General features: G+C 36.4%; 1 protein-coding gene and 1 pseudogene across 4 annotated transcripts in view; both read left to right on the plus strand.

Annotated features, from left to right (window-relative positions):
- On the plus strand, window positions 1-2,468 carry LOC101721248 (TGF-beta-activated kinase 1 and MAP3K7-binding protein 3 pseudogene; annotated as a pseudogene).
- A 14,438-nt stretch (window positions 2,469-16,906) lies between these two features.
- Spef2 (sperm flagellar and cilia associated 2) overlaps window positions 16,907-22,172 on the plus strand; it is a 163,079-nt gene continuing 157,813 nt past the window's right edge. For all 4 annotated transcript variants that reach the window (XM_087189290.1, XM_013073533.3, XM_021261506.2 and 1 more), the window contains exon 1: window positions 16,907-17,065. In XM_087189290.1, coding sequence (XP_087045416.1) covers window positions 17,008-17,065 — 58 coding nt within the window. In that variant the 5' untranslated portion in view covers window positions 16,907-17,007. The remainder of the gene's footprint in view (window positions 17,066-22,172) is intronic.

Below are 22,172 nucleotides of genomic sequence, written 5' to 3' on the forward strand. Positions count from 1 at the left end.
ATGACTGTGGTATTGGAAGAGCATTACTTTTGGAAGTCCAGTTAACATCCATTTCCTAAGAGAAACTTGACCACCATTTGCTCTGGCATCGAGCAGAGCAGTCCACAGATTGATATTCAGGTTCTCCATGATCTCCGACAACGTTTCCCTGAAATTCCAGAGGGCGTGGTGTTTCAGTGCATGTTACAGAATAACAAAAATCTTGAAGCCTGTTGCCGAGCCCTCTCCCAGGAGAGCAGCAAATACTTATATATGGAATACCATAGCCCAGATGACAATAGGATGAATAGAAATCGCCTTTTGCATATTAACCTGGGTATCCATTCTCCTAGTAGCTACCACACAGGAGATGGAGCTCAACTTAATGGTGGTCAAACACTGGTACATAGCTCAAGTGATGGACATATTGATCCACAGCATACAGCAGGTAAACAGCTGGTATGTTTAGTTCAGGAACCACACTCAGCTCCAGCTGTTGTGGCTGTTACTCCCAACTACAATCCATATTTTATGAATGAACAGAACCGAAGTGCAGCTACGCCACCTTCACAGCCACCTCAGCAGCCATCTTCCATGCAAACAGTAACGAATCCATCCACTATGCAAGGGCCTTCACCACCACCCCCGCCACCTCCTTCATACATGCACATACCTCGGTGTAATACAAATCCAATTACTGTTACAGTATCCCAAAACCTCCCCTCGGGACAGACTATACCAAGAGCTTTACAGATTCTTCCACAAATTCCAAGCAATCTCTATGGGTCTCCTGGTTCTATTTATATTAGACAGACATCTCAGAGTTCATCAGGAAGACAGACTCCTCAGAGCGCACCATGGCAGTCCTCACCACAGGGCCCAGTGCCTCATTATAGCCAACGTCCTTTACCTGTTTATCCACACCAACAGAACTATCAGCCTTCTCAGTATTCTCCAAAGCAGCAGCAGATCCCTCAGTCTGCTTACCATTCACCACCTCCTTCACAGTGTCCTTCTCCCTTCAGCTCTCCGCAGCATCAAATGCAGCCTTCCCAGTTGGGCCACCCAAGTTCCCACGTGTTTATGCCACCTAGTCCTTCAACTACTCCACCCCATCTATATCAGCAAGGACCTCCTAGCTATCAGAAACAGGGGAGTCACTCAGTAGCCTATCTCCCATACACAGCATCTAGCTTACCCAAAGGTTCCATGAAGAAGATAGAAATTACAGTTGAACCTTCTCAAAGACCTGGGACAGCAATTACTAGGAGTCCTTCACCCATCAGTAATCAACCATCTCCACGGAATCAGCACTCACTGTACACAGCCACCACACCACTTTCAAGTTCTCCTTCAAGAGGGATATCTAGTCAACCAAAACCTCCATTTAGTGTTAATCCCGTGTATATCACATATACACAGGCAACTGGACCTTCATGTGCTCCATCACCATCTCCTTGGGTGATACCAAACCCAACTACAGTTTTTAAAATTACTGTAGGCCGAGGAACGACTGAAAATCTTTTAAATTTAGTGGACCAAGAAGAGCGTTCTGCAGCACCAGAACCCATGCAGCCCATTTCAGTGATACCAGGCTCTGGGGGAGAAAAAGAGAGCCATAAATACCAGCGGAGTTCTAGTTCTGGATCAGATGACTATGCCTATACACAAGCCTTGCTGTTACAACAGCAAGCAAGGATGGAGAGGTTAGCAAAGCAGTTGAAACTTGAGAAAGATGAGCTAGAGCGGTTGAAGGCTGAAGTTAATGGTATGGAACATGACCTGATGCAGAGACGGCTCAGAAGAGTCAGCTGCACCACAGCGATCCCCATGCCTGAGGAAATGACAAGATTGAGAAGCATGAACAGACAACTCCAGATAAATGTTGACTGTACACTGAAAGAAGTTGACCTCCTTCAATCTAGAGGAAACTTTGATCCAAAAGCTATGAATAATTTTTATGACAACATAGAACCTGGCCCAATTGTACCACCAAAACCATCTAAAAAAGACTCCTCAGACCCCTGCACAATTGAGAGAAAAGCCCGAAGAATTAGCATGACCTCCAAAGTACAGGCAGATGTCCATGACACCCTGGCAGCAGCTGCAGATGACCATCTACCTGGCTCCAAACCTAGTCCTCGGACACAGTCCTGAGATGAAGACTATGAAGGGGCTCCATGGAATTGTGACAGCTGCACCTTTCTCAACCACCCAGAATCGCTGTGAGCAGTGTGAGATGCCACGGTACACTTGAATTCAGAAGAGCTGGCCCCGGGTTGAAAGGGAAACTTGAAGCACCCGCCAGAAGAAAAGGAAACCTCGGGAATCTCTTCATCTGCCCAGCCTTGTCATTTCTGACTCCATGAGGGAGGAGGAGGAGGAATGGCACCTCAGCCACTGTGCTCACAAAGGAAAGATGGGGAGGTCTTTCTGTTTCCTTAACTCATTGCAGAGTAAGAGGTGGAAAGGGATACTTGAAACCAGGAAAGGACTCGCTGCTGAAAGAATGTACGCAGAGAAGTCAAGAGTTCTTCTGTGGAATGCCAGTCGTTAAAGTTACTGCTGGGTGGCCCTTATTTTTTAAAGTTGAATTTTGAATCATGGTATGAAATGTTACAGTTTATGCAGGCAAACTGTGAATTCCAGAGCGGACTTTTCTGATCACATCTCTCTGGGAAACCAAGGCTCCCTGTGCTTCTTCCTGCTGCTTCCTGTAAAGAGAAGGATGGGAAAAAGCACCCCAAATACATTTTTTGGCAAAATAATAAGGGTATTTGTAATTGCTGCTTTTTTCAGGGGTAGTTTCAAACACACGTACACACAGATATTTTAAAATGTGATTTGTAGCAGTCAGGAATGAGGCAGATCATGCCCTTTGTTGGAAAGTACAATCAGAGGCAGTAAGATCCCTTTGGTTTGTACAGTGATTCATCAACCCTATATCAACACTGGTAACTAAGACCTAATTATGCCACATAAGAAATACATCTTAAGTTACTATATGTTTTATTAGGCTAGTGGTTTTAAAAGTAACCCTTACAAACTATGATTTTATAAATGATATTCTCATAAAACTGCACTTTGCCAATAGTATAGTGAATGTGTACCAAATATGAGTCCATTCCAGAAGTCATTTGGAAATCTTGAGCTCCGCTGTGGTTAAGAAATGTTTGTAGTCCATCAGGCCATCATTCCCCCCTTCTAATTATGTGATGAATTCATGATGTTTACAGCATAGATAATACTTTGTGCCATAATCCTAATTTAGCTGAAAAAAATATTAACTGTTCAATAAAGATTTATTTGCACATGTTTATGGAAACATGAGGGAAAATATAGTTGGCCAATATAAAAAAAAAAAGAATATAATAGATTTTAAGAACAATTCATAGGCTTATGTTAAAGAAACATTTTTCATATTTCTATCTTTTTACTCCTTTAAACTACATCATGGTTATAATTTTAGATCAGTCTTAAAATTAACTACTTATTTTATATTTTATGTATATACTTCAATAGTTTTTAAACTTTGAAAATTATACATTCATTTGTGTATGTTTTACTCTTGTTTCTATATGACTGCTCTTTTATTCTGTTGTCCTATTTTCTTACTGTAGTGTGTTATATTTTCTTTTTACGTCTTTTAACTCTCTTCACTCACACTTATTTTATTATTGAAGTCATCTAATATTTGAGTTTTGGACTTTTCATTCTTTGTATTTTGATTCTCTTTGATTGCTAATTTCTACCTATGTACTTTAAATTGGTTTGGCCCACTCATCATCAAAGGAGAAAAGTTTAATCTTGCTCATTGAAAGTTTCCTGCAGAAGTAATTGCCCAGGTGTTTTGATGCCATTGTCTTGTTTTTATATTAACATTTTTAACATCACTCAGATTATACAAATTCAAATCTGATGCATAGTACTGTCTAAAGCTTAGATTTTTCTTTTTTTGGATGACTTTGGCCATATGTCCAGCTCTCTAAAACCTTAAGAATTACCTAAGATTTTGAGTATTTCTCCAGGATCGTGAAAGGAGTTCTCTAGCACATGAAGGAGCACTTTAAGGTTACTGGATTTATGCCAAGTGCTAAGTTTCAGGTATTCCAGTTGGCACAAGCTTAGAACCTTATCCTCCAGCTACCTGCACCTATGTCTTATCTAAATGCTCCCTTCTTAGACTACTGCCATCCATGCCTGTGGCTTTGTCTTAGATGACTTTCTTTAATTTAAACATACGGAATGGACCAAGAAACAACCCTTTCTTTCACTGAGTTTATTTTCTTTTTTAAATAGTTATATTTTATTAATTGTGTCTTTCTCAGACATTTTATGTTTGTGATGGGAAGAGTTAAGTAGCTCAGTTTGCGATTCTAGCAACTGAAAATTCTCTCAGGAATACACATACTGAACCAAAAGAGAAGAAGAAACAAAAGAAATATTGATGTTGAAATATGACATGATAATAAAGACTATGAAATTTAATTCTATAATTTGCTTCAAGATTTCTATAGTCAATATGCAAATTTTGGGGCAAAATTCTATATAATATCTAAAGATATCTTGAATATCTCAAACATCAATATTAGAGTTGATTTTTTTTTTTTTTGGTGTGGGGATCGAACTCAGGACTTTGCACTTGTGAGGCAGGTGTGAGCTAAATCCCCAGCTAGAGTTGATCTTAAATGTCCCCCAAAGCGTCATGTGTTGAAGGGTTGGTCCCATGCTGATAGTGCTCTTGGGAGGTGGTAGAAACTTCAGGGTGTGAGGTGTTGTAGAAAGTTAGGTCCTTGTGGGGGTGCCCTTGACGGGGATATCAGAACCCTCAACCCTATACTGTTTCTTGGTCACGATGAGATAAGCAGCTTTCTACCTTTTAAATTGCTTATTTTAGGTACTTTTTCAAAGTGACAGAAAGCTAATTAAGACAAGATTAAAAACTGGAAATTTAGTGAAGACATAATACAGCTTTTATTCATTGAGAATGAAGATTATCTGCAACTATATTATGTAAACTGAAAGAAATATTTGAAAAGCCTAAAACTTTTCTTTTCTTTTCTTATTCTTTTAAAATGTAAAAAAATACATTGTAACAAATTGGTTGATTGTTGCAAATGTAAATGTAAGAATTCTGTAATGCTGTCATGGAAACAGTTTTTGTATATTTTCATTTTATATCAACCAATGCTTTGATATCTTTTAGTCTCCAAAATAATAAGTCCTTTATTGATAAATCCTACCTTTACTTACCTATTACTTGAAAGTCAATTAAATACTTGTCATAAAAGAGAAAGTAGAAAATAACCTTAAGTACTTATAACCTTGAACTTAAGTGAGTAACCTTAAATATTTATAACCATATTAGTTATCTATATAACATAATTCTTAATAGGATGATATAAATTAAAATTATTTACTAAAACTGCTTCTATAATTTAAATACTCAAAATTGGTAAGTGGATTTGCAAGATTATTGTGAAATAGATAATTAAGGGGCAAAGGATTTGGAAAATGCTGAATTAGGAAAAGAAAGTAAACAAGAAATTGGGAAAAGGATTAGACTTTGAGAAGGCAAAAATTTACTGTGAACAAGATAGGGTTTCTCCCTACTGGACAATGGATAGCCCATGATATAAAAGAGTTCAGTGGTGAATGGAATGACACAGAGCCATCAAAAACAGCCTTCCTTTCTCACCATACAATAAAAAACTTGGTACGCATTACTGAAAGGAATCTACACCCTGTTCTTCTTAAATACCACTTTGGTGGATAAGTTTTAGATGTCTGCTTTTAACTAATTACGTATATTATATGGATTCCAATTAACAGCGAATCAATCGAAAAATCGTTAGAAGTGTATTTCCATTTGACAAGGTACTGTACTCTAGGGATCCATTTTTTTTATATATATAATTTTTGGAATGGTTCATAAATTTCCAAATTCTTTTAAATTTGTAATATTTTCATCTTTTTTTTTCCAAATTGTGAACCATTCCATATTGCATCTTTATTGCAAAAGTCAACATGCTTCTTAGAAATTCAGATTGTAATCAATAAAACAAACATTACATATATGAATTTAAATGTATAAACAGTTAGAAATTCAACAATATCTCCTATTATATTATTACACAAGTTCACAATTTTGTAAAAACTATAATACAGGCATACTATACATTAAGAGGAACCACTATTCCTTTTCACATGATTTTTTTTCTTCTCTTTTAAAATAATGATCCATCGCCATGGACCTTTCCCATCTTAACAAGACTGTTTTCCAATTTATCACCTTAGCTGGTGACAATATTTTCTAAAAGTTACATGAAGAAACTGAGGGAAACTTTGCATTCCTTGGGATTAGCTTTTTAGACCTGGGCAGAAATCTAGTAAATGAGGCTGACCTAGCCAGCCTGGTGGCTATTATTGCCGATCAGTTAATTGTAAAGATATCTTACACATTAAGAAGAACAGCATAATTTGTCTCTGACGCTGAATGTTGTTTCTGCAAATGAAGATCCCAATGAAACAAACCATAGTATAACACTTGGGAATTTGAGGGTGGGGGTAAAAGAAACCCCAAGGAGGTGTACATGAGTATATAACTATTTTATGCTATCCTTAGGTTTTATAATTAATCCATATTTTCAATTCATTTTTGAGAATCAAACATTAGAATTCTTAGAACATTTTAAAAGTATTTTAATTCTATTTAAGGCATACTAAAAACCAAATTTTACCCAAAGGACTTCAAACCTTAATGAAAAAAAAAAAGAAAAACTATCTGTTCTTCACTACAGCACCCTTCTCTTTCATTCCCTGTACTCTATAACTAAAATGTCAAAGAAATCTTCAACTCTCCCTATACGAAGTGTACTAAGATGTCAATTTTGAGGTTAAAAAAATCATATGAAAAGGAATCTCATTCTGTCAAACTGTCAGTCTACTGAAAATTTTCTTACAGCTCCATTAATTTACTGTAATTTTCAGTTTCCAAATACAAAAATACAACAATTCTTATTGAAATCTATACACTGGTAGTTTTAGTACACAAAAGAAAAAAAACCAAACAAATTATTTACAAAATTATACAATTTAAGAAAAACTTTGTACAAAAAATATATAAATCCTTTGTTCCCTCTATCATGTTTAAACTGTCAGGACTCAAAATATTCACCACAATGAATCTTTCAAATTATATAAAGTATTAGATAAATACTTCAAAACTGCTTACTGAGAAAGAAATATTGATTCTATTTGCAGTGTGTACTACATACGATCATGTTGAAGTGGACTGGCCATTGGCCCAATATACACATTTTCATAATAGGACAACACATTTGTTTGTTTCGTAACTGGTACCTTTAAAAGCACATATGTCTCTCCCATATAAACTGCAAGTACAATGTCCTAGAGTTACCTGTATTCCCATCATTAGCAAGCATGTACAAATGATATTTGATAATTTACAGAAATAGCCTTACCCATCATCTTGGTTATTATTTGTTTTGGTGAGCAGCTTCTAACACAGTTCCCAATGAACACAACTACCTCATATTTTCACTCTCTCATAATCTCCTCCATCTGCGTGTGGTCTGAACTTAGTAACTTGCTTCTAATATAAAAATTAGGTACTGAGATGCCATTGCTAAGATTAGGTTGTAAGAAACTGTGGCTTTTATCTCATATGCAGCCTCTCTCTGGCTCTTCTCAAGTGCTTGTTCTGATGACAAGAAACTAAGGATGGTCTCCAGCCAAATGCCCCAATCAAAAGATCCTTGAGGAACTGCACTTTTCCAATAACCAAGTGAATACTCCTGGAAGGGGATTCTTCCCCAGACAAGTCTTGAATTGGAACCACAACCTTTTTAATGTTTTGATTGTGGTCTGATAAAAGACCCTGTAGCAGAGAAATCAGCTAATCTGTGCTTGGATTCCTTACTCATAGAAAATATGAGGTACTTGATGTGTTTCTTACACTGATAAGATTTAGGGTAATTTGTAATATAGAAATAAATATCTAAGTCAATATTCTAAACCACTGGTGGCAAACCTATGGCACACAGGCCCCAGAGGGCTGTTTGTATCATTGAAACCTGTAAAAGGTTCACCATTGTCTTTACCAAAGGCATAGAATTTAAATCATCCATAAGTACAACATGGGAAAATAAAACTTAGAGTAATTTACTGTTCAGAAAGGCCTGCTCAGCCACCACACAGATAGATATATTAAAATCATCAACCTGAGTAGTATTTCTGGGTCATTTTTGAAACTCTAGTTGAAGGCACCATCCACCATTTCTTAATGATTATTTTTTTCTGAGCTATTTGATATGTTTCTGCATTAGTTGGAGGGGGAGTACACAAGTCCTTCACAGTTGATTTATAAGATTTTTTTTTCTTGTTAACAAATGTAACTAACGTAGTTTAGCATATTTATTTTTTTGCCATGTACTAGGTTCCACTTTCTCACCTCAAAAAGCAAAAACAAAAAGGAGAAAAATAAAAGATGTACATGTGAATAGGCTAAAATAGGCTAACTTGAAATTCTTCTGGAATAAGAAAGACAAGATAGCCTCAAGGAAATTAGAATGGTGGGTGGAGATGAAGACAAATTAAATATCCCATTACAGCTGTCTACTTCAGTGAACTTCTGACTTCCTTCTGCTTCTTTGGGATGATTTCTTTTAATTTAATTACTAACTATATTATTCTAATCATTTTTAAACTTGTAAGCAGGAAGAGAAGAACTGTAAACCTCAAATACATATGAGGAATCATCTGAAATGTAAAGCTAAATCCTATTAACTGTGAAAGCAATGATACTTCTCTAACTATTCAACACACATAAATGTAGTATATTGGTCTTTGGGTTCCTGCATGCTTAAAAAGCTCTGCTAATTTTTCTCCAAGTGCCTAGACAGTTATTTGAATGTGATGGATGCTTAGGGCAGCTTCTACTGAAAACATCAGGAGAACATGAGAACTTAATTCAGGATCTGGTGTGTTCAGGCCACTCATATACTAATTTCACCTTTTAATTTTCATCTTCAAATGCTCAGAAACTAGGTAGACATTGCTAACTTGGTTATATCGTCTAGTATAAAGAAGCATCTTGCAGCCACATGTTTAATAAAGAATTTGAATTTATGCCCCCCAAAAAGAGGTATGATCTTCAGCCTCTGCTCATGACAGGTAATCTAATGCCTGATAGGAATTTCTTTTTACTTGGGTACCTTGGCTCCCACTGGATAGTCTAAAACTATCATTTTATGGTTGGAGCCTTGCCATATCAAAAAGACTGCCAATGTAGTTTAGGAATCACATGCTATCACTCTGTCTGGAGATTTAAATTTAACTATATGAATCAATTATTCCTACATAACAGACCTCTGGTATAAATTCTGAACAGCAATGCTCTAGTGTGCTTCACTGGTTGGCCATACCTCATACATATTATCCCACAGTGATGTGAAAAAAGTAACACCTCCTGCCTCCACACAGAGAGGTCAATGGAAGCCATGTGGTTGGTACTCTCCAGTGTTCTGCTCCATGTGCATCTTATTATAAGTTCTTTGAATCTATATATACTCTCCTTCCAATAATCCAGAATAAGTAGAATAGCTTTCATTGATATGAGTCTTTGTAGTGAATTATCAAAACTGAAGATACTTTTCAGAGAAAGAAGTTGGCATCAGAAGTTAGAGGAGCTTTGAGAGGACTATTTTTCTACTAAGTTTGTAGTTGTCCTAAACCACACACAAGAGACAATCCAATTTAGGAGGTTGGAGAAATTGGCACATTTTCAAGTTCTAAATGACTTTCTTTAGATGGTTCTTTGAGGAACACTAATGTTAAGATTTACTGTTCTCACACAGCTTCATAAAATAACAAAGTAACTAAAATAAAGTCAATTTTGACTTTTTATATTCTGGACTCTTAAATTAGTGTGAAATTAATTTTTATATTTTATGGATTAAACATAAAGCTTAATGTAATAGTTACTGCCTTGTGAGCATCTCCTATATAGTATGGAAAGTAGTTAGAGAAACTAAAGATCAGAGGCATTACTAACTACTCAAGGTTAAACAGCCAATAACTGTCGGAGTCAAATTGTAACACAGATTTGTTTGATATCAAAGCTCACACCTTTTCTACTCTGTCAGGTAGCCCTATGGCATTTTGTAGCATCTCTGCATTTGAATCTGGTATCTCTTTGCTTGAACTATTTACAAACTCTTTCACTATAAAAATCAAGATGGTTTCTGGATACACTATCAAAATTTTGAGGTGATCTGACTTCTTAAGAGTTGAGATGAGTAGAATGCCCTTTCTTTTTTCTACCAATTTTTTCTCCTCTACAAATTTAGTCAGGTTTCTACCATCCTTTAAAAATGCTCCATTGATATTAACTCTGTCTAGGTTTATTTTTTTAAATTATTTATTTTTTATTGTTTGGTACCAGGGATCAAACTCGGGACCTTGTGCTTGTGAGGCAGGTGGAGGAACCACTGAGCTAAATCCCCAACCCACTCTGTCTAGGTTTTGCTACCTCTTTTTCTTCCCAGATAGTGGTGTTTTTCAATAAAGAATATGTGAAACATTGTTCTCTTTATTTCTCCTGTATTCATTAGCCATGTAATATAGTTACTCTTCCTTTCATTGCATCGATATTTTATCTCATGATTAACAATTGCCAAGTCTACAGTCACAGTCTCGCACCACCAAATTTTGTGACTCTCTTCTGCTCTATACAGTATAATGCTGACAATGATAATGCTGACTACTCTTTTTTCAAAAATCTGTAGCTATATTGTCTCTAGGCAGCTAACATCTTACTGGTATAGTTTATTCAATTTTGATTACAATACATAGCAACTTTAACCCATAGTGACTAAAAGTATAGTGAAATGTTTTTAAACAACTGTACTTGTTTAATAGTTTCCAAATGTTTTTCGATAAGTTTAGTTCTTAAAATATTTATTTTGTGCCTACTATTTATTGGGTACTTTGCTATGAGGAAACAGATAACAGCACATGTTTTGTGAGTTTAAGGAACTGCTTTTGTTACAGTAATGAAAAGCTAACACAATATGTATAGATGCTTGTGAAATAAGTTGTTAAAGGTACCAGAAATGAAATATTTACCATAAAAAGACAAAGAATCAATTCAGATGAAAGAAGAAATAGATACAAAGGATGAAGGAGAGGTAGTTTCAACAGGGATTGGTCAGGGATTGAACATAAGGCATGAAGAAAGTGAGGGTATTTTGGTTGCCTTGGAGTGTGTTTTGGAGTTAGAAGACCAGCAAAATGGCCAGGTCATCCTTTGAGTTAAAAAATATAGAAGCAGTTTTAAGGGAGAAGTCAAAGAAATTTATCTGAGCAGAAGGTTCTCCTTTCTTTTCAGACTTAATAATGAAAATTTACCCTTAGGGGAGGCTCCAACAGAATATCTATACAGAAATCTTCTATGGGATGCTACAAATGGATAGAAGATAAACTTGACAGCTTATATTTGGAAGATATGTTTCAATTTTTAAAAAACATCGTGTGAAAACATTAAGAAAATCTGCTTTATATTTTTGAGTGACCATTACATTTCAACCATCTGTGACATATTTTCATCATTCTTGCTTGGTTTGAAAATGACTGCAGAGTCATTCTGAATTGAGTTATAAATGATGTAGATCATGGAGACTCACTCTGAGGACTCTAGATTTTATGGACAGCTGGTACTAAAGACTTATTCATTCTAAAATAAAAACACGCTAAACTATTGAACTTAGATACTATGGTCATTTTCATTTCTTTTTCTGTGATCTACTGAATTTTTATGAACTCAGAGCACCTTTTACATCAGCTCTACTGGTGATTCATTGAGATTCTTGATTTCTTAAGTGACTTCTATTGTTCTTTACTAACAAATTGCTTGGGTGCTATAGGGCTTTTATATCTATAAATTACAGTAGTTCTGTTTCCACTGAGAAGCATAGAATAACAAGTTCACGTCAGTATTATGTAATAATTCCAAGATTCATTGAAAAATTTTTTCTTTATGTACAATGGGTGAAGAAGTTTCCAATTTAAGACACCAGCTGCTATGATTTTCCTATTGCTGTTGAGAGTGATGTGAGTGTACTATACGCTTCTGCTTATATGCTATTGATACAAAGAACCAATTTATATATCAGTATGGTAATCTGTAATCCTCAGAATAGATACAGTAACCTTTACAACAAACATTTCCAATTTTTCAATTTTTATGACACCTTCACTACTAAGAGAATGAATCAGATATGGACATTTTTGCAGGAAAGCACCTATGCAGAGCTGGCAGTAGTAATCTGGCAAAATTTCTAAGACAATAGTATGAAAAAGGTCATGACAATATCTATGGACTTGGAGACCTTCACTATCAGTTTTTTCCAGTCCTTTACCATAAAATTGGCTATATCTGGACAACTAGTTGACTTGAAACTTCTAGGAATTATAGGAGTTGTACAAACATTATGCACTGTGCTTTTTTTGACACTGCTTCTGCTTAGTACCAGTTGTGTCGAAGTCTGTATTATCTTGCATTTGCAATGCTGACCTTCTTCCCTTTTATTAGAAGGTTAAAGGTTTTAACAAAAAAAGTAGTACCATAAGAATAGATGGATAGTTGAGTTGGTATTTGTACAAATAATGTGGGGGGAGTGGGTTAAGGGATGAAGGGGGAGAGAAAGAAAGGAAAGGGAATGAAAAAAGGAATTTAGATATATTACATACACGAAACAATTTCCCACAAGAAATGTAAGCATTGTGTACTAGACACATATACTAACAAACTAAAATTTAAGAAATAGATGAGTAACATAAGCCATATGGAATCTCCAAGAATCAAAATGAAATGGTAGAATTTGAAAGCTCTTTAGTAGAAAAGGAAAATGCTTTTATGTGCTTATCAGTAGACTGGCCATGGCCAAAGAATGGATCAGTGAAGATAGATCAATAAAAATGGAACATAATATCCAAGAACCATCAGAAAATTTCAAAAGGTATTAAAATATATGTCATTGGAAGAGCAGAAGGAACTTTGAATTAGTAATGGCAGACATCAAACTGTGTATAGATCTAAGAAGTTCAGAGAACACCAAGTAAGATAAATCTATATTTTAAAGTCACTATACCTTGGTATTGGTATGTCATACTCAAACTGCAGAGAACCAAAGATAAAGAAAAAAATCTTAAAAGAATCCAGAGAGAAAAAACAAAACAAAACATATTATGTATATAGGAACAAGGATAAGAATAATAGTGTACTTCTCATTGGAAATCATACAAATTAAAAGAGAGCGAAGTGAAATAGTTTAAGTGTTGAAATTCACTCTGGTAGCGTGCTAAAGGATGGATTTGATGAGTGAATTCACTGATCTTTTTAAGTATTTTTGATCCACTATTGGTTGAATCCACACATACAGAAGATAAGGATATTTAGGGCCATCTACACTCAGGTCTGACAATAAGGTATTGCCTCCCACTCTTGCTGATTTCTCTTAAGATGCTAACAGATGACATGGTGTAAGTGAAATAGTGTAAAGGGTGATCCTTTAAGTCTCTAGTGTTGTCCATGTTAATAGGGAGCTTCTGATTTTTAAATACTAAAAACTCAAATAAAAGTAACTTTTGGAGATGAAAGGCACTGGTTTTATATTTTAAGAGACTTTATATAATGGTGGTCTATTTTGTTTATAGAACAAACAGTTGTCCTTCAAATATTAATGCATTTTCACTACAAATGAATACAGTGATTTCCTCTTTTCACTTCTTTTATCCATGGCTCTGAAATTTAAAATATATTTCTCATGATATAATTGCATTACTAAGATTTTTTTTAAAAGAGCTGGGAAGCTAACCTAGGGCCTTGCACATACTAGGCAAGTGTTTCACTGCTGAGCTATAACTCCAACCCTCTCTTTCACTCTTTAAGCAATTGTATATACATACGTTTATTATGTATTGATTGATCCATCAATTGATCTATGTATGTATGTATCTATCTATCTAGTTATCTACCTATATATCCATATATTGGAGAAGATATTTTAGACATTGCTAATAGCTAGCAAAGACTAGCAAATATAAACCTTTCTTTGGGATTGACTTCTTGATTCCGAATATTTCCATTGTTTTGACTGAAAAATATGTATATTTGAACATTTACCCTCATGAAACTTTTGTCAGAATAAAATTTCTACCTGAATGATAAAATAAAAATACTTTGAAAGCAATAAAACTTAGTATAATTATTAGTCATCATAGCATTACTCTTTTAATATATATTAAAATCATTAATTTGCTGGTAGTTTTCAAAATCTTGCCTTGTCTTTGGGAATATCCTAAGTATCTTTAATAGGAATCATTTGCTGAGCTTAATATAAAAATATTTTAATCTAAAAAGTGATCCATCTGGTAGACATATCAAATTAATAGAATTTAAAATTGAGCTCTACTTTCCAAAAATTAGACATAGCAAAATTCTTAACAAGCATAGATACATCTTTACTATAATTTCATCACACATTATATTTCCCACATCTGTGTGATTTAGAATCAACTAATGCAGACCTGTTATTAAGTAGGTAAGAGAGAGTTGATGGTAATTTAAAAAAACAAGCTTCATTTATATGTCTATGGGTATTTTGATTGGGATTGTATTAAGTTTGTATAACAGTTTTGACATTTTTATTATGTTGGTTCTTCCTACGTACAAGCAAGGTGTATCTTTCCATTTTCTGATATTCTCTTTGATCTTTTTTTTCCCAGAGTGTTGTAGTTTTAAATGTAAACATCTTTTACTTCCTTTGTTAGATTGATTCTTAAGTGTTTAATTTTTTCAAAACTATTGATAGGTGTAAGCAAAGATTTTAGGAACAAAACCCCGATCACATAGGAAATATTACAAAGAATCAACAACTGGAGTCTCATCTTATTAAAAACAAATCACCAACAGAGTGAAGAGACAACCCACAAAGTGAGAAAAAATTTTTGCCAGCTGCTCCTCAGAAGAAAGACTAATATCTAGAATATATATGAAGAACAGAAAAAGATCAAACCCTCAAAATTTAAAGACCCAATCCAAAAATGAGCATCTGAGATGAACACACACCTCAAATAAATATATGAAAAAAATGTTCAACATCACTGGTCATTTAAGTCATGCAAATTAAAACAATGCTGAGATTCCACCTCACCCCAGAAAGAATGGTATTATCAAGAAATCAACTAATAATAAATGCTAGTGAGGCTCTGGGTAAAAGAAGCCCTTCCTGCACTATTGGTGGGAGTGTAGTCTGGTGCAACCACTTTAGAAATCAGTGTGGGGATTCCTCAAAAAACTAGGACTAGAGGTCCCATTTGACCCAGCTACACTCCTTCTTGGTATCTTCCCCAAAGAATTAAAAACATCACACCACAGTGATATATGTTCACCCATGTTTATAGCACCACAATTTGTAATAGCTTAATCTTGGAAACAGCCCAAATACCCCTAAATGTACCAAATCCCCCAAGATGACTGTGATTATTACATATCAAAGACATGTACTAATAAATTAAACATAGTGAAAAAAATATGTATGTATGCACATATTTATGCTCCCACATACCTACATGTAATCAAACACACATATGCACAACCATATAAATGAAGCAGAAACGTTCCCTACCTCCCTCCAAATCACCCATAAGGGTAAATATGTGTTTCTCCTTATTATGCACAACGACCTCCGATATAGTCTATTCAAGTTTATCTTACTTTTTTACGTAAAGATTCTGCATTAACTATTGAAGGAGCCTCATTAACCGCTGAAGGAATCACATGAAATGGATGATGGTATGCACTGCTCTAGTGGAATATATGGCAACGTCTGAGTGGAGGAATAGGGCAGGGCTTTGGGAATAGGAATTGTACCAGTTGCACAGGATGGAAAAGGCAGGGAGAGACAAGGACACCCAAATTGGTGGTTATTGTGTTCACAAGGGCAAACATCTATTGCATCACTGAATATCATCAAGTGAGCAAAGTTATTATAAAACATCCTGAGAAATAATTAGAAAATAATTTAAGGTGAGGAGAGGGGAAATGAAGAAATAAGCAGAACACATGTGGAGGAACAAATACAAATTTTAAAATCTTCCTATGAATCTTTACTTAGGTATGAATAAATATTTAATTAGTCATAAAGTCAAAGCAGCTTTTGAAATAATTGCCTCAAAAACTTAAAATATAAGCAACTCTATGCTATTCAAAATTCAGTCAACTAGTAATAAAAATGCAAAAATTCATAACCTTAGAGACAAGAAACATGTTAAGCTTCTACTATGAGCCAGGAATTAACGCGGGTTTTTTTTTTTTCACTTAATCCTCACAACCCTGTGACACAAATATTGATGTTCTCATCCTACAGATAAGGAAGCTGAGTTTAAGACAGGTTAGTTTTTCTGAATGCAAAAGGTAGTCAGCTAGTCAGATAAAAATCAGACATCAGGAACCAGGCTTATCTGAATGAAAAGCTTGTACTTTATCGATACAGTTCCAATTATGAAAAGTATTACAATTAATGTTTTAAAGAACTAGCTCTATTTTTTAAAAGTTCATTTCAGTAGACAGCACCACTTTTCCCACCAGATTGTGATGTCAAAGTAGCTCCTTACAGTCCAACCTTCATTATTTACCCGATAAATAAGGATTTATAACTAAAATAACAGTCAATGTTTTAAAAAAATATTGATAATTGCTGCCAGACGCTTGGAAGCCTCCTGAATTTGCGCATACTCAGGTCTTACGCGCCAGCAGGGGGCAGGCGACAATTTTTGTGCCCCGTGGCTGAGCTCTGGCGTTCCCTCTTCTGGGAGTCTGTCACCTAGCCTGTCTGGATACGCTTCCTTAGCAACGGGTTGCCCTGGGAAACCGGAGGACGCGAGCGAGGGCCGGTTGCCGGCTAGCTCTTAGCCCTTGCTTGCTGTCCGAGGCGCGGGCGAGCCATGTCGGAGATCCTCTGCCAGTGGCTCAATCAGGAGTTGAAGGTGTCCCGGACCGTGAGTGAGTGAGCACGGCCGAGGGCGAGCGGGCGAGGGGCGCGCAAGGAAGCGGCGGGACGGCGTCGCGCCCGTGGGCACCGCGGGCGGGGGCGGCGCCCCTGAGCTCAGCGCCACCCCAGCAGTCCTTGCGCCGGACTGCTCAACCCCCACCCCCGCCGGGGCCGGCTCGCTGCGCTCCCCTCCGTCCGCTGGTTACCCTTCACGCAGTGGACCGTCCTCGCCGTGTCTGACCTACTGTGTGGTTCCAAGCAGGCAGTGGGTTTAGGGATGGCTTTTTTGCTCCTAAGGAGAGGGAACTTTGCTGATCTCTGCGGTCCGACCACGAATTGCCACCTTCCCGGAGCCCTCTGAGTGCTTTTCTTCCCTCCAGCGGAGGAGCGTGTGTGCAGTTAGTTATTTAGCATACGCTAACATTTTAGAAGTTTCAAGCTTAAAATTTACAAACTTTTGCTATTTCTGGCATTACTGACACTCAAACTGACCGTTGCACTAACCTGATTTTATCTTAGTCACGTAATTACAACTCAAAGCTTCTGAATCTCAGGAACACTGGAGCAGTTCGGTGAAGCCAAGTAATTCCCGCGCAGAGCTGCTGTCCACCTCGACCCCTTTGCAGTTCTTCAGTGGGAGTTTGTTTTCCGCTTGTGTGGTTTTTCAAGGCAGGAGGTTTTCAGTACAAATCACTTCCACCTCCTTTCCCCGAGGAACCCTGGCAAAACGGCCAACTTGATGCCAGTGGAGCAATGGATGATGTGGGTTCAACTCTAGGTCATCCATACAACTTGCGTAGTTCTTCGGGCGCAGTATTTGTTGTCTTTAACGTGGAGCCTCTTCAGCTCCAGTTTCTTGAGGCGTAAACCATAAGTGCTTTCTTGGCCAAATCAATACCTACAGCTAAGTGGCAAGAAATTCTTTCCCAGGGTTCTATCTTATTATGTCTCCTGAAATATGACGCTGGCATCAGGACACTATTTAGCACTTATAATTCCTTATTCCTCTCTCAACTAAGAATCCAAAAACAATATCATGACTCAAAGTTGACTCTTCCAAAGGAACAGCACTTACAGATTGCTTAGTTTAATTTTGTTCTTTTGATTAGTAAAATTCACACCCTTTGCTCAGGTTCCTAGAATTTTCTGGCCAATTAAAACACTGTTGGGGAAAGTAAGTAAAATTAACAAGAAATCTATAAAAAGTAGATGCTTTTATAATTGTAATCAGTTTTTGGAATATTTGTTTTGAAAATGAGAGGAAAAATGACTTCATTCTGTGAAAATTAAAAGCCCCAAGGAATGATAATAACAGGATAAGCTATGAATGGGAAATTCCCCGTGTCCACTTTCCTGTCTGAAAGTTGTTAGCAGACACGCCACATTCTAATTTCCTTTCAATCACCGGCAATAGATATTTATTGCTATATCTCAACTGCTGCAAAATGTTTAAGGAGAAACAATCTTTGAGGTAAACAGATTCCACATGTAAAGAGTTTCTCAGAGTATAGTGAACACAATCAACTGTGCTTGGAAACACACAAATTGGACCTGTATACCAAGGAAGCAACCTCCTGCTCTTTGTTTTCCATCATTAGATAAGTGATTCTGTGGGGTCCAAAAAGAAACTGGATATTTTGTAGAAATTATCATAGAAAAACTGTATGTATAAGTTCTGGGGGCAGTGAGCTGGCAATTTCAGAGTTGCGTAAGGACAAAGTTTTAGAGGATAGACTGCCAGGGTTGAGACCTCCAATCCACTACTTAACTAACTTAGACCTTGGACAAATATTTACCTCAATTTCATCATACTTTAAAATACCATTAATAATTATACCTCATCAGGCTGTATCAAGATTAAATGAGATAGATCAATGTATAGTATTTTGAATAGCACTCAAGGCACAATAATATCACATTTTACAGCATCTAGCATATAAAAGCAAAGACAGCAATATATAAGATTATTTGAACAAAGTTGTTTTTCCACCATGTTGATTATAGGGGGGAAAAAGACTGAAAACAATCTGAATATCTTTCAAAAGTGTAATACTTGGTTAAATGATGCTTTATTCAACTATGGATTATTATACAAGTTTAAAAAGAATGTTAACTGCTCTGATTTTTGATCCAAAGGATATTCATTTGTTTTTGTCAAGTAAAGAATCAAAGTTACAGCTTATTGTGGTTAGTGTAATTACATTTCTGTACCAACTAGGAAACACATTTATATAAATATAGGTATTTATTTGAACATAGGGATAAGTACAGGAAGCTATCTAGTGGCAGTGAACTTAAGGCACTCATGCCGCAGTGGGCTGTTTGTATCTTTGAACTCTCTAAAACGTTTGCCTCACTGTACTAGACTGTTGACATACACAGGAGTTTCATATTGTGGTCATAAAAACAAAGAGAAATGTATGTAGGATAGAAAACAGTGTATTGATATTGGTTGCCCTGGAAAAAAGAGAGTATGATAGCCTTTTTTAATATACATTTTTGTTGTTTGGTTTGTTGCTTATATTGTCTTCATAGTTTCAAGGAAAAACTCATTAAAGCATTAAAATGTGAAAAAAGAGGAAATCAAACTTCATGACAAAATAGGAGAGAAGACTAACTTTTAAGTTGCGATATGATAAGCATCTTAAATGTAGTAGTGCAGGAGCTTGTGGAAGTTATTTTCTCAGATGAAGTGTATAATTGGAAGAATAACGATAATAAAATGTATCCTTTATTGAGCACTTACAAACTTACAACAAATTCTGTGCTAAGCCCTTTACATAAGTTATCTTTCTCAATGTTACAAACAACCCTAAAGCATTTCCTCAAGTGTATAGATAAATAAATGATGCTGAATTTGGTAATTTGGCAGTTTCACTCGACTAATAGGTTGTCAAGCAAAGCTTTGAACTAGGTCTCTGACTTATGTTTTCAGTGTTATATATTAGAGTTTACATTTCAAAATACATATATTCCTAAAGTAATCCTCCCAAGCCTATTCATTTGAACTCTTTTATAAAGGCTATTGTTCAATTTGAAGTCAAAGGAAGTATAGAAATTCAGCATGAGGCATGTTATAACTTCACAGGGCATAATTCCTAGATAGTTAAATGGCAAAGATAGATGTATTATTGTTTGCTTAGAAGCAGCTCAGTCCATTCACTGTAGGCAAAGAAACAGGTTAAGAATGGCAAGTGAGTGCCTTGATAAAGCCAAATAATATTTCAATTCTTGTTAGAGAAGGAGCCAAAGTCAATTGATTTCTGGGTTATTCTGGAAGGTAGATGCTAATTTGGAGTCTCTCCGTCTCTCTGTCTCTGGCTCAAACTCAGGACCTTACGTTTCCCAGGCAAGCACGGTTCCACTGAGCTACATCCCTGGTCTCCCTCACCCTCTCTACTCCTCCCCTCCCCCTCCCCCTTCCCCTCTCCCTCTGCATCAAGTGGAGGGTTCAGCTTGAGCTCATACCAGAAGATTGGGTATCAGGTTCAGGGCTTCTCTTGATCTCATGAGGTTCCAGAAGAATAGAAGACAGTGTCCCCCAGTTGGTATTAGATGTAGGCTTGGCTTGATCCCATGAAGATCTGGTGCCAGAAGAATTGAAGACAGCATTCTCCTTGATTAGCAGGTCTCTAAATTGACAAGTCACCCACAATTACCCAGCTGCTTTGCCGTGCCCCAATCTTCTGCCTCACATATCTAATGTCTGATTATTCCTTCCTCAACCAATTTTGGCACCTGCCTTGAGGATATCTAAAAGGATCCATACTCTGAAGGGGCTAGACACAAAGCTATTTGTTTTCTAATGTAAGTATTTGTCATCCGTGCTTATCTTATATAGTCATACCTAAAAAGCACCCACCAAAAATCTAGAAATACCAGGCTTTTGCATGTGATCTTAGTACTCACTGGGCAGTAGGTTATGCAGTCCTGATGGTGAAAAGAATAATAAGCAGTAGATTTAGGAGATAGCTTCCCATAGAAGGTATTTTTGGCGGAGGGACCTTAGCAACACTGAGTTTGGGTAACACTGCACCTTCTGTATAACACATTTAGAATATCAGAAAACATGCTTATTGCTTTCTGAAATGAAGATTTAGTTTTTGACTCTAAATACAATCCATTGAAGTGGACATTGTGACCCTCCACCAGAACTCCCCTGTAGGCCTTGTTTTTCTACCTCTTTGAAGTGCCACAAAGTACCACAGCCTGGGTGGTTTAACAGTTTGTCCTTACAGTTTTGCAGGCAAGAAATCCAGAATCAAAGTGTTGGGAAATCCATGCTCCTTCCAAAACCTTGACAGGAGGATGCATCCTCCCTCATTTAGCTTCTGGTACCTCAGGTGTTCCTTGGTCTGTGACAGAATAACTCCAGTCTCTACCTTCTACTTCACATGGCCATCTCTATTTTTGTGTCTGTTTCCATGTCTGTGTCCAAATTTCCCCTGTGTCATAAATGTACTCGTAATAAGAGTTAAGGACAATGCTGATTCAGTAGACTCTTATTGTAACTTGATTACATTGGGAAAGACTCTATTTCTAAATTAGGTTATATTCCCAGGTAAAGAAACTTAGGACTTGCCTCTATTTTTTTTGAGGGGGAGAGAACTCAATCTATAACTTCCTCATTATTTATTTATATATAGTTATTGACAAGACATCCCTGTGGCACTTTTAATAATGGTTCAGGAAAATGAAGTTCTGTATAATTGTATTCTTCTTATTGGCTGTACATCAAGGGAGAAGGCAAGAGCTTACTCCTGGTTTATAAAACAGCTTGGAAGGTAAGAATTCCAATTAAACTTACTAAACAAATTATAAGCAAAATTTGTTTTCTCTTCCAAGATCAAGGTGCTATCTTGAGCCCTTTGCAATTCTGCCTTGCACTGGAGAGTGTTAATCCACTGATCTTGAAAGAACACTTAGAAGGAATGTAAATGCCCTTACTGCGACTAAATGTTTCAAGACACATTTTAGAGCTATTAAGTAGTATGATGCTGTGAATTGTGGTACAGAAAAACAAGGGTCAATGCCAGTAGACTCTCCCTTTCCAAAGTGGTATTTGGTATTATAGAGGATGAGTTAAAGTTACCAACAATCCAACTACAGCAGAAGCTA

Source organism: Heterocephalus glaber, unplaced genomic scaffold, assembly GCF_053883595.1.
Source record: "Heterocephalus glaber isolate CG9 unplaced genomic scaffold, H.glaber_assembly_v1.0 deba00001538, whole genome shotgun sequence".
NCBI classification, from domain to species: Eukaryota; Metazoa; Chordata; class Mammalia; order Rodentia; family Bathyergidae; genus Heterocephalus; species Heterocephalus glaber.